The 13,090-nt window shown below is 30.8% G+C and overlaps 1 protein-coding gene across 2 annotated transcripts; it reads right to left on the reverse strand.

Annotated features, from left to right (window-relative positions):
• Positions 1 to 701: 701 nt before the first annotated feature.
• LOC106679094 (uncharacterized) lies at positions 702 to 10,348 on the reverse strand. 2 transcript variants are annotated; one of them, XM_014418051.3, is made up of 6 exons: positions 10,186 to 10,348; positions 9,561 to 9,622; positions 6,587 to 6,778; positions 4,974 to 5,204; positions 1,456 to 1,812; positions 702 to 837 (listed from the first exon to the last, which is right to left on the reverse strand). In XM_014418051.3, the coding sequence occupies exons 3-5, from the start codon at positions 6,764 to 6,766 to the stop codon at positions 1,525 to 1,527; spliced, it is 699 nt and encodes a 232-aa protein (XP_014273537.1). In that variant the 5' UTR covers positions 6,767 to 6,778; positions 9,561 to 9,622; positions 10,186 to 10,348; the 3' UTR covers positions 702 to 837; positions 1,456 to 1,524. The 2 variants fall into 2 exon arrangements, with proteins under 2 accessions (XP_014273537.1, XP_014273535.1); XM_014418049.2 differs by lacking the exon at positions 10,186 to 10,348 and adding an exon at positions 9,684 to 9,933.
• Positions 10,349 to 13,090: the final 2,742 nt, after the last annotated feature.

Genomic DNA, 13,090 nt, shown 5'->3' on the forward strand with positions numbered 1-13,090 from the left:
TACGTATGATAAGTTAAAGGCTTTAAGGAGAATACTTTATCAAGTGTATTATCAAAATCATTACATCTGTTGGGGTGCTATAGTCTATAGAAAAAAAAAATCATTTATGTCTATTGCACACTGGAAGACCAATTCAGTATGTAAGTATTATGCATCAGAATCATATAAAACAAAATCAATCCTTCTGTTCGAGAGATAATCATAGCATACAAACTGGTAGACCATTGACCAATAATGCGTTTTCACGGCTCTGAGAGCTCTGTAACACATAGCCTCTGTGTTACCAACATATTAGAGAATAGGAAAGTCACTAATAATCAATTGCTATGGATGAAATTTATACAAAAATAAAATAACCAAAATCAAAACAGTTTCAACTTACCTGGTTTCACACCTTGGTCAATGGATGAATATTCAATGCTCAAGGTTTTTAAACAATCATTTACTACATTAAATTTAGCATTGAGCAATACATTGTATTTTAAACATTATTTTTATAAATAATATCTGACCTCCCTAAGTTTCTGACAAATAAAATATAGTCTTATATTCCATTAAATTCTTTTCTCCTGTTTTTAATTTCAGTAACATTAATTTTTTTTTTTTAACAATATTACAAATTGCTAAATGCAATGTGAATCAAGCTGTATTGATAACATTTTAAAATTTAAGTGAAAGTCCTTTAAATTTAAAATGGCCAATTCCAGAACACACTTTTATTAAAGATAGTTCAATAAAAATCATAGTCATCAACAATTATATGCTTCTACGCTTATACCTTTCTGTCGGTGCTTCTTGGTTTCATCTTTTTGAAGTTACTTTTATATGGGCCACATTCTAATAAAAATGAAATAAATAGTATTACTAATGGAAAAATAAATTATTGCTTGAAATTACATAATTAATGTTAATGAGAAAAAATGAAAGTAGAGAGAAAATTCTGTTAAAAGACACCCCTCTAATACCAAGTACTCTCTTAATGGAAAATATTATTAAGATCCCAGCCAAGGTACAAATTTAATGAATTTTTACCCTTATATTATGGATATTATTTAGTAAATATCTGCATTATAATTATATGATAAGTTTCACTCCAATATAAAAAAAAAAAAATGTACATTATATAAACCATAAAAATGTGCTGGACAAAATTTTGCAGAAAAAGATTTAATGAATTTATAAAAGTGCATCAATTTGTCTTGTGAATAACTTTATATTCTTCAATAAATATGGTTAGAATAAATTACACAATATCAAAATATTTATTTAATAATAGTTTTAAATGATCAAGTAAAATAAAAACTGAAGGAGATATACAATATGAAGTTGTTTATAATAATAATAAGAAGAAAAATGTAAAAAGTAAAAAAAATATTTTATAGTGTGAAAGCATTCACCATTTAAACTTTTTAATTAAAAAGCTACAGAAGGAAGGGAACAAAACACTGCACTTACCTTTTAATCAATTGAACATCATATCCAATCATTTATCATAATCAAACTGATTTTCAAACTCAGAAATTTCTAACTATAGAGGTACGGTATTTGATGCCGCTGCCCAATATCAGGAGAGGGTAAATTTGACTGATAAGGAGGTATGACTTGTGGCAATGGGGGAGGCCACCTTTGGGCAAAATTTGGATCTTGCAAGTAAGGTTGGGGAGGAAATGCTTCTGGAGGAAAAGCTGCAGCTGAATCCATGTCAAGGAATGGTATTTGCCCAGCCCTTGCTTGTGCTTCTAAGTGTTGACTTGAATTAGTGAGTGTAAACAATTGTTGTGCGGCTGCCAGCTCAGCTTGAACTGATACCATCTAAAACAACAAACAATAATCGTCAATCTTTATCTTAGAATGAATATAAAATATAACAAAACAAATACGTATTCATTAATATATTTAAACTGATTACATTAATTTTATATAAAATAAAAGGACAAATTAAGAAATAAATAATCTAGAGGATAAAGAGTTTCATTAAAGATTTGAATAGCTGTGGGGATCACCCACTGAGAATATAATTAAGGAAAGAAGAATAATTATAATTCTGTTACAAGGATAAATGGAATTATAAAAAAGTTTCTGTGAAAACTTGTATAAATTTATGGTTTTAGAAATAAAAATCTAAAGGTGCAATAAATATAATAATAGTATTAGATAAAAAATTTATATGACTGAAAATAACCCTAAAGAATAAAAGAGTGAAACAATGCAAATGAAGTTTTTTTTAAATCATTAAATAACATACGAACCCCTTTATTTAAATAAAAAATTCATCTCAAATAAAAATGGTAAACTAGATATATTTACAATTAAATACTGAACTACTTTTTAAAGTACCATAGTTTTTTTTAACTTTTGTTAAAGGTTATGTAAAATATTTGTGAGGAATGCAAAGAGATTTGTTTGAAAAAAAAAAATCATGAGCACACTAAATCACATCCATCTATCACAATAACACAACCTAATGCATTACAATGTTTAATTTGTATGAAGAACTAGAAAATCTTAAAAATTGTTGTGTTACAACTTCTTTTTTTTAGGATTAGGTTAAATTAAGGAACATTTTAGGAAGATTAGTAAGTCTGTTGGAAAATTAAGTATATCTCCTTAGATAAATAAAAAAATTAAATAAATAAACTAAAATGAATCATCACTGTAGTTAAACAGAAATTGAAGAAGATCAATGTCCTTCATATATCTAGATCACACTCATCCTAGCGAAACTACAAAACATCATATTATAATTTCAAGCTAGGAAACTAGAGCTCATAAGTGATTGTTACCATGGAGACTAATTTACAAAACCTTTTTTAAAGAATCAACATTCTATCAGTTATATAGTTACTAAGTTGTGTTTTTTTATTAATAAAATAATTTAAAACAATACAGCATCATCATTTGGTATAATAGATAATTTTTCAGAGTACTCATTGTGCTTGGACTTACACGATATCAATAAAAAACTAACAAATATTTCAAATGAAGAGTTCCTACTTTTCTATCAATCCTAATTTGATAAGATTGGGCATTGCACAGGATTATTTAGGCAAATAGACCCTTCTTCTTTTGGGTCACCCTTTAGTGCCTTATAAGCATGGGAAGCATCAAACCAGAACTGCCACTGTTATAGGTCTCTTGCCATGTTCCTGGCTTAGCAGAGATTTTTATCTCTTCTCATGCACAAGCGGTAGAAGTCATCTAGGTGAGAAATCCTAGGTATGCTTCTAAATCTTCTTCCATCAAGGAAGTAGTCCATGGTCTTTAGTGGGTTTCTGTAATCTTCCATTCATATCGGTTCTCCTTTTTCAAATTGCTGCTATTTTGTCCATGAATAGTATACATAGCAAGGGGCTTAGACTGTCACCTGGTTTGACATCCCTAGTTACCTTAAAATACTCAGACTCTTGTCCATTTAGCTTAACAATTCTTTTTTGTTGTCTTGGTATATATATATGGATTCCTCAAGGTTTCTTGGAACGTTCTTAACTCTTAGTGCCTTCCATATTTCGTTCCTTGGGACTGAGTCCAATGCTGTTTGAAGATCGAGGAAGACGATATACATATTTTTATCCTTGTTCTAGGATTTTTGCAATATATTTCAGAGGGAGAATGTGATTCTGAGTTAGTCATCTTGATTGAAAACCAGCAAGCTCCTGTCCTAGCTAAAGTTCCACAAGCTCCAAACCAGAAGCCTCTCACATTGAAGTCTCTTTCCCCCAAGACCTTTTTCTTAAGGAAAGGGATATATTTATCATAAATTTTTTCTTTTTACTTTCTATTTTATTAACCTGGTCAAGACTATTACTTTTGTATCTCATGGTGGGATCCAGAATGATTGTTGACTTCCCTGTTTTAGGGAAGACAACATCAGCATAACGTGTTGATCCATCAGTATCTATGCAATTGACCTCATCAAAGCATGAAAAATCATTCTTTAGGGACCTTCATCAAATCATATTTTACTTTGTTGCGCCGGCATGTTATGAGGAATGAGTCGTTGGAGCATTTCCCCAGCACATGTGCTCGTGTTTTAGGCTCTCAGTTACATTTGTGACAGAGGGACCCAATTTTTTTATCTTATCTGTTGACACCCAGGACAAAATGCAGGGGCACATAATTGATATTCAATTTCACAGCATTGGACCATACAGAACCTATAAGTATTTGTTTTTCTCATATATTAATTTGTTCACTTTCAGGGTCTCTTTGAATTGAGTTCTTTGAATACTCCAATACTCTACCATCTGTAATTAGCCCATTCCTCAAACGCATTTGCACCTAGCGACTGCCATAAAATATATATTATTTAAAAAAATAATAATATTTTTCATATAATAATTATATTTATTGCCTATAATAATTATATTTATTGCCTACAATATTTAATTATTATGAAATATTGATACTTTATATACTTTGAAGGAAATAACCCAATATGGGCAATGTATTTCATAGTATACAAATAACTTTTCTGTGAAATGACTCAAAGCTAGCTACGGATCTTATAAGATACAATTTTTTTTTTTTTTTAGTCCTAATTTGTCTTGTATGTAAATTACAACTATAGAATTACTACTACTGATAAGAATATAAAATAAAGTAAATGACAGATATTTTGAAAAGTGACAGAGCACTAAATAAATATTAGAATAAAACATTTTAAATTTCTTTCATTGCTGATTAGACTGTTTTGACCTAAGCAATGGAGTTAAAAAAGTTTTTTTCAGTTTTTCCAGCAAACATATCAACATGAGATTCTGAAAATTATCACACTTCTTCAATAATAATAATAAGTATAACAATAGAAGAAAGGTTGAAATAGTTCCACATATGTCATTTTATAAAAATTGAGAAAGTTGTGCCTTCTGCAGGGTTAATATGATATATTAAACCTATATATATTTTTTAGCCTTAAATCTGATATACCTAACCTATGAAAACAATTAAAAAAATTGAAAAATATAAGAAGTAACCTGAGCTGAGAGTGCATCTACTCTTTGCCTAGCAGTAAACATCAGCTGGTCATGAGCAGATAGCTGGAGTTGAGCGGTATGTGCTCTCATTGCTGCTTGTGCTGCAGCTTCCTGCGCTGCTTGCAAGTCAGAACTCAATAATCTTACTTTATTAGTAGCTTCCTCGAGGGCCTGTTCTGCTTCTGCTGCAACTTGTTGAGTTCTCGTTACTTCACCAGTTTCCATCTTCACCTTGTCAGTAGAATGAAAATTATCATTACTTCAATTAAATTTGCATTAATCCATTTATGCTCAGTGGTGTGAAATCACATCATAGTAAAGGTTCACTAATGATTACCAGTAACCTTGCCTTATAACATTTACTATGGTGGGATTCCACACTATTGGGCATAAATGGGTTAATATCATCGAATATAGATAAAGAGAATGCACAGAAAAAATGTTAATTTGAAGCTCTCTTAAATTAATATATGAAGATCAGAGATATATATACACCTATATTATACCAGTTATAGATGTATAATATTATGTTACCATAATACAACATATGGTACAATATTATGATATACCATAGACCAGAGAAATGACATAGATTATAGAATATAATAAAAGAAAATTTTGTAGTTTAGAAATAACAAGAAAAAAGAAACTAATTTCAGGAAGTTGCATTATTAATCATTAAACATATGAAGATGTCTCTTTTGATATAATTATCTTGTTTTTTACACACTGCTAATCTTTTACATAAGGAGGATAGAAGAATTTATCTACCTAGATGGACAGGATTGTGTCATTTCACTCACTATCTTATTTTATACTCTTTATTCTCAATTTCAATATAATTTATTATTAATATATTTATTTTATTTAATATGTTGATATTAATACTTTATTATTATTTCTACACATTCTATAATCTTATAAATGAGGAATTTTGATAGTTAGTTTTGAAAATCATATGAATAAAATTTATTTTCATAAGATAATAAAAAATTAAATACAAATATTATATATATTGGTAATAATATAAAATTATAATTTTACTAATTACCCAGTAATAATTATACTAAACATCATTAAATGCAGCATTTATACACTTACAAAACAATGTAAATTTAGTACTATATTTTCTACAAAAAAATTTGGCTAAAACATCTCTTGTACAAGATGAATTTCTCCAAAATATAATTTTGTGATTTTTTGTATTCTTCTGTATATACCAGGTCACAAATAATATTTGCAGAATAAATAATCAAATTTAAAAAAATAATAAAAGGTACTGAAAAATCAATTTAACGGGTCATTCATCTATCTGTCTAGTGTCAATAATGTAAATATTCATTCCCTGCTAGGCAGATTTAACTAGAACTGAATTTATACAGAATCCTTTGGTATCCTGAGAATAAACCAGTCTCCAGTTTATTGGCAGGGATGAAGTGGCCCACTTCACTACACAGACATCTAAGAAAGACATTTAAAAATTAGAAAATCCCAAAATATTTTACATTTTTGCATATGCAGCCATGACAAATGTACAAATATTAGTTATGTTAATTTAAATTTTTCTTAGTAAGAAAATGTTTAAATATAATGTAACAAAATATCAAACTAACTGCTGCTTCCGCTTGATAAATCTGCTGAAGCAAAGATTGTAGTTCGGTTTGTTTTGAAGCTACTTTCATTGCATCTGGATCTAAAGATTGATCTTGTGAAGCATAAGATGCTTGTCTTTTCTGCCAGTTATCTATGGATGATACATCTTGTTTAGGAGCATGATTCCACCATTTGTCCATCAAATAGCCAGCCTTCAGCATACATACAAACATATAAATTAAAAATTATTATAAATAAGAATTCATAACATTAAAAAAACATTTCAATAATAATATTAATATTGCTTCAAAACATAATATATTCTATGATAAATTATTAAATAGATAAAAACATATACATTAATTATGCAAGCATATATGTATTACAAAATAATACAGTGATTACAAAATTTCATTATTCAATGGTTAGCCAAGATTGAGTCTGTAAACTTTTGCTGTAATTAACATTTCAAAAGAGACCGCGATTTTAAATCCAAGCAATATTTGTTTGCTTTAGAATTTTATTCTTTAAAACCCGCTCTATTTGAAGTATGGCCATGGGAAGGGTTTAGCAGGACATATTTGATGAGGAATTATTATTAAAACTGTTTTATTGTTACCTAACTAATATATTAGTGTTAGCTGGCTGGAAGATTTTAATTAGTAAATGAATTACTAAAGTACTTCAGAATGGACTTTTAAGCGACCAAACTATCAAAAATTTCCCTGAGGGACTTCCATTTATCCCAATGCAGGAGTAGGTTGGGCTGGGAAGGTTCAAATTCTGGCTTAGTGGTGGACCACTGATGTTCCATTATCTGGCTTAGAGTGCTACTGGGGATAATCAAAAAGTATAAAATATTAAAATATGCAAAGTGCCATTAAAATATTGGAAAGCAGTGATTCAGGAAATCCAAAGAAACCTTTCAGGAAAGGCCACAGACATTGTTCTCCCATAGGTGGGGGACCTTGTAGGCCTAATATGTAAATCCAGCCCAAGAAATGGTTTGTATCCAGAGGTTTTTCTGTTGAATGCGCTGATCATCTCTTTGCCAAAACACAGGGTTAATAATATAAAATGCAAAACCTAATATAAATAAAAAGTAGTAGTCATTTAAGCAACGAGCAAATAAGTCATTCTTAAAAGATATAACTCCTAGCTTACAGCGTCTTAATTGAGATACTAAGTTAAGTTAGTTGATATGCTCTTACACTTTACAACAAATGAGTGATGAAATCAATAGTATTATATCGTGGATGATTTTTAAAGGGAAAGAGATGTGAATAGTAGATATAAATATAAGCAGTTCAAAGAAGTATTCAATTAAAGGTGTAATAATACAATGAAGCAGTGGTGCCAGAGCTGAAAAAATTCTATTTTCGAAGGCGCTGATTTCGATTATCTAGTTTGTGATTCTCACACACACACACACACACATATATATACGCTACAGGATCTAGGAACAGCCTGATTTTTTCCCTGTTTCAGGTGTATTCCCATTAGTTTAGGCGCAATCTCAGAATAATGAAAGTTTGACCAAATCACACACTACTCTAAATGAGTGATATATAATTGAAAACGAAGGAGAAAAAATTATTAATTCTTTTTAATTCTTATTAATTCTTCCGGCTTCCTCCGAGATGTGGAGGGTCCCTTTTTATACTAGAGGTGTTAAAGTAAAGATTAGAACAAAAATCATCTGGCTACCCGATCATAACACCACAAAGAAAGGAAATGAATGACTTAGCAAAAATCCAACAAAAACCTCTTAATGTGAATGTTCTCGAATTTGATATCTCTCCATTACACACCAGAATCCAGGAATACACTTCATATTGCCTACAACAGAAATTTTGAAAAATGGATGCAATGATCGACCCAGAACAATTCCGACTCTTCTCAAAAGAAACAGCAGAGATGGCCATTGAAAAGTATTCATGGTACATATATACTGTATCTCAGGCTTACGGTGCATAAGATTTGTTGCATGGTGCTAAAATAGTGCAGAAGTCGATTCTCCCATTCGGAATATTGTCAGAAGAGGCATAAGGATTACAAGACTTTCAGGATCAGAAACTCGGGGAAAATGTCTAGTATATCTACCAACGAAGACGTGCCCCACAAGCGACTGAAGACTTCGTATTATCGCGAACAAGAGACTCGAACCAAAGAAAAAACACCTGGAAATCAGTGATGCAGCTAAGGAACTGTTAATTTAATTTCCTTAAATTTGTAAGTGTCTTTTCAATTTGAACAACCTTTGACTTTGAATCCCTAGTTTTATTATTTACAAAATTCTCCAGTATTTTAATTTCCTTGAATTTTTAATTGTAAGCATTACTTAATTTAAATATACACTCAAAATACTGGTTGCAACTTGTTTCGATGAGCTCAACCTATTCCGAAAATTCCGTTCTCGAGATATCAAATTTCTTCTGCTTTTTTCCCATTCGGCCCCAGTGTGTAGTGCGGGTGTTCCTCTTATTTAGGTATTTCAATTTTAAAAAATTAAAATATTACAGTAATTCTAAAGAACTTTTTGGCAAGAAAATCATAATTATCGTGTATTGTACAGGTTACATATAAAACAATCATGAAAAGAAATGGTTTAAATTTTTTTTTTTTACTATTATTATTTATTCTTAAATTCCCCCCCCTCTCCTCACTCCTACGCCACTGCAATGAAATTAAAATAAAATATGATAAATGTTGGCAGCAAGAGAGCGGGAAATTGTCAAACTTCCTGTCAGTAAGTTGAATGCGGTGGGAAGATACATTTTATTTTCAAACAGTATGGAAATTGAAAGTAGAGTGGGAGCCACAGCTAACTAACATTACCCCTCCTAAAATGGCGTCAAATCTAAGCTAACAGAATAAAGGAGAATTCATAAAGGATGATTACTTAATAAGAGATGTCACACTACAATAGTGTTACCAATAAATCATCAGGATGCAATGAATAGGTTTTTTGAAACAAAACTTCACTATACTCACTTTCGATAAAGTATTTGTCTTGTCTGGCTTTAAAAACTGTTGACCATATATCCTTCCTGCAACTGATAAACAAGTGTTACTTTTACTGTCAACTTTTCTTTCTAGTGATAATAATTTACTCACTAAGTAACAGAACATTGATAATTAATAGCATTTCATTTCTCAGGCTTAGGATTGAAACTTCTTAGGACAATAGCTATTCATTTTCTTATAATCAACTAAATAAATATAGAGGAACAAAATATTGCAAATTTTAAGTAACCCAGAACATAACATATGTTTATTTGAATGATTGAAATATTTTGAATCCCTTCCTAACCAAAAAGAAAGGAATAATTTCTAAAAAAAAAATTCAATCATGAATATGTATCCCTAACGAAATAAAATAAAACTAAGTTGTAAAATTTTTTTTAAAAAATCGACCAGGTGTTACTAACTTATGTAAAAACCTAAAATATAAATATAAGTTATTCTATCGTAATAAGAATATTTTATTTAAAACTATATAAATTGCAAAAAAAGGAATACATTATAAGGAAATTAACATTAACCATATACAAACACATTAAATCCTTTTCAAATTGTAAATAAAAGTGAAAAAAAAAATAACTGTAAGGTTACAAACATCCAGGAATTCAATAAGTTGAAATGTCATATTTTTAAACAAAAAGGAATAGATAAAACATTTCTTCCTGATTTCGGGCATTTTTCTTGCGTCGGTTTTGTATTTCCTATCTTTACTTTTTCTTCATCTTCATCAATAAGGCATGAATAACTTCACTAATAATTAAGAAAATTTATAAGTAATTAATGAAATTAATAAATTTACATATGTAACAGTCGAGGCCGCCGTCATCTGAGCTCAGACCCAAGACAAAATAATACATAGGACACCCTCCGAATCAATAATATTTTTGTCAATTATCTTAATTTGTTGATTAAGGTTTATTAAGAAAGCATTCTGGGTGGTTCAGTGGGTAAGGCGCTGTCCTACTAACTCCAAGGACCCGGGTTCGAATCCGGTTGTGTGGTAGATACATACTTATTTATTCTGTTCCTATAGCCGTAAGTCAACCATGTGGGTTTGGAGAGCCCTCCAGTGTCCATCCATGAAGGGTCTCAGGAGTTCATCAGTACTTACAAGTACTGATGAACTCCTGAGACCCTTCATAAGTTGTAGAGGTAAAAAAGATTTTCATTTATTTCATGCAAGCATTATATTACAACTTAAAAACAACGTACATAATATTTATAAATAATCATACCGATCATATCATACCGAGTATGATAAAAATACGTGTTATTATTTATCAACGATTTTTAGTAAACTCTATCGTGGTCCCCGAGTACCTGGCCTGGGGATTCCTCACCCTACCTCTCTAGGACGGCGGGCATAGTGCCAGTTCCAGAAGCTCGATATTTTTTGTAAACTGTATTGTATTAGATCAGTTACCATAGCAACTTTCCATCGGTAATCTGCCTTTTCTATTTGGATCTTTATACAGTCAGTCGAAATGACAGTAAATTTAAAGACAACGTCTATTTAGGTTAAAATGGATGAATTACGTAGAAATGGATTCTGAAATCTGATCACTCAAAATGTTCTCGGTAATCCAACTGTCAACTTTATCATCTGAACGTCCATCTTTGGATTTACTGACATTCTGACTGATCCTGTAGAGGTCTGCTGTTAGATACATCTAGCTATGAATAGGAAAACAAGTTAAGGGAGTAACTTGTGAGCGGGATTTAGGCAGAGAGGTTACACTCTAAGATGAGAAATCGTCTCCCTTACATAACTTCATATTGCTGTCTTGTCAAAGGACACAATCTGGAATTTTTACCTTTCTATGGCGAAGTCAAAAGGAGGGAATTGTATTTAGGGATACCTTATAACCTGCTCATTTGTAGATTTGTAACCATGTTTGAAAAACGGCTCAATCAATTTTCAAGTTTGATTATTGAAATTATTCAATGATACCGAGAGATTCTTTGGAAAAAAATGAAGTTCAAAATAATGAAAACTAATGAATGAGTTATATATGTCCGACTGTTGCTATGTAGACATTTTTTTGAGCGAACTGTTCAACCTATTTTTAAGTTCAATGCCTCAAACTACTCGCCGTGAGTGTTTTGAACAATTTGGGCTCAGAATACTAAGGTTAGACTCCTCAAATGAAAACACTGCTGGTGGTCGTCCTGAAAACAACCGCTTTTAAATTGTCCACGTTTCTACTTATGTTTATATAATGTAGTGACTCATAGACAATTGATTTCATTAACTTTTAATGAGTGCTATGAATTAAGGGGTGTTTCTTGGTTTTTATGGTCAATCTTAACCTTGGGCATATCTTATACATGTGAAGATATTGAAACAGTGAGAATGCTACAAGTATTTTTAAGTAGAACAAGATTTTTGTTTGAGTTTCACTCTATGTTATAAATTGAAAATTGTTTATGATCCAATAGTTAAAACTGATCACTACTAAATAAAGATTTTCTATTTGCATTGATACAGTAATTAGGTACTCTATTACGTTTTATCACTCCTTATTCATATTCATATGTTACTCCCTAGAATAAGATTATTATATATTATATCACAAAGACTATTAGATTAAGTGAATGCCTACTTCGGAATAATTCCGAGGAGCGTTTCCTGAAGGCAATAAAAACAAAATTGAATCAATCAACTTCAATTTTAAAACAAATTTTATAGCTGAATAACCCCTGATTTGGAGGATGATCCACTAAAGCAAAAATAAAAATATTTATAATGTCTTAATAAATGTACATTTATAATTGTTAAAGTTATAAGTAATTAACAAGATTCGAAACAAAGTATTTACCTAATTGATAGAATTTTAAAATATACAGTCTTAAACTAGAGTTCATTGTTGATTCTGAAGGTTGTAGAAAATTCATTAATTAGTAAATACACAAAGAGAACAAATATTTATCTGTTGGCACTTCTAAAAAAATACTAAAGGAGCACAAACATAACAACATAAATGCAGTACTTTCCCAAACGCCCTTTGATTTGTACCCAAAAACCGACAACTGACGGGTTGGCCTCAAGTTTAGGCCAGTTTGTACCAGCCAAACCAATTAACCCATCTACACGCTTGTGCATGCTAGCAATTTGACAAGTGTGTAATGATATTGGAAGCTATTGCAGCCACTATTATCGTGTAACTTGACATTTACCGTCGAGCTATCAGGATTTACTTAATAGTTGGTAGTGCTAGGGAGATGGGTCCATAGCGAGACCACCAGGCAGAATAAAAGAGCACGGTGGCTGAGTGAAGAGCAAACACAGCTATTGAAAAATTATGTTAATTGTAGAAATAGGTTGTGACGCAGGCATGCGTTACTTTCCACTGCTCTGAACACTCATATTGCTTAACAGGGAGGGTAGAGTGAGATATAAATAAATAATATTTGTTAGGAGTACCAACTATTTGCGATTGCGCGACAAACTTACTATTACAGTGGAAAATCAGTTACAGTAGAAGTAAACAATAATCTAA

The sequence above is a fragment of the Halyomorpha halys genome, unplaced genomic scaffold, assembly GCF_000696795.3.
Source record: "Halyomorpha halys isolate HHAL.00 unplaced genomic scaffold, Hhal_1.1 Scaffold177.1, whole genome shotgun sequence".
NCBI lineage: Eukaryota > Metazoa > Arthropoda > Insecta > Hemiptera > Pentatomidae > Halyomorpha > Halyomorpha halys.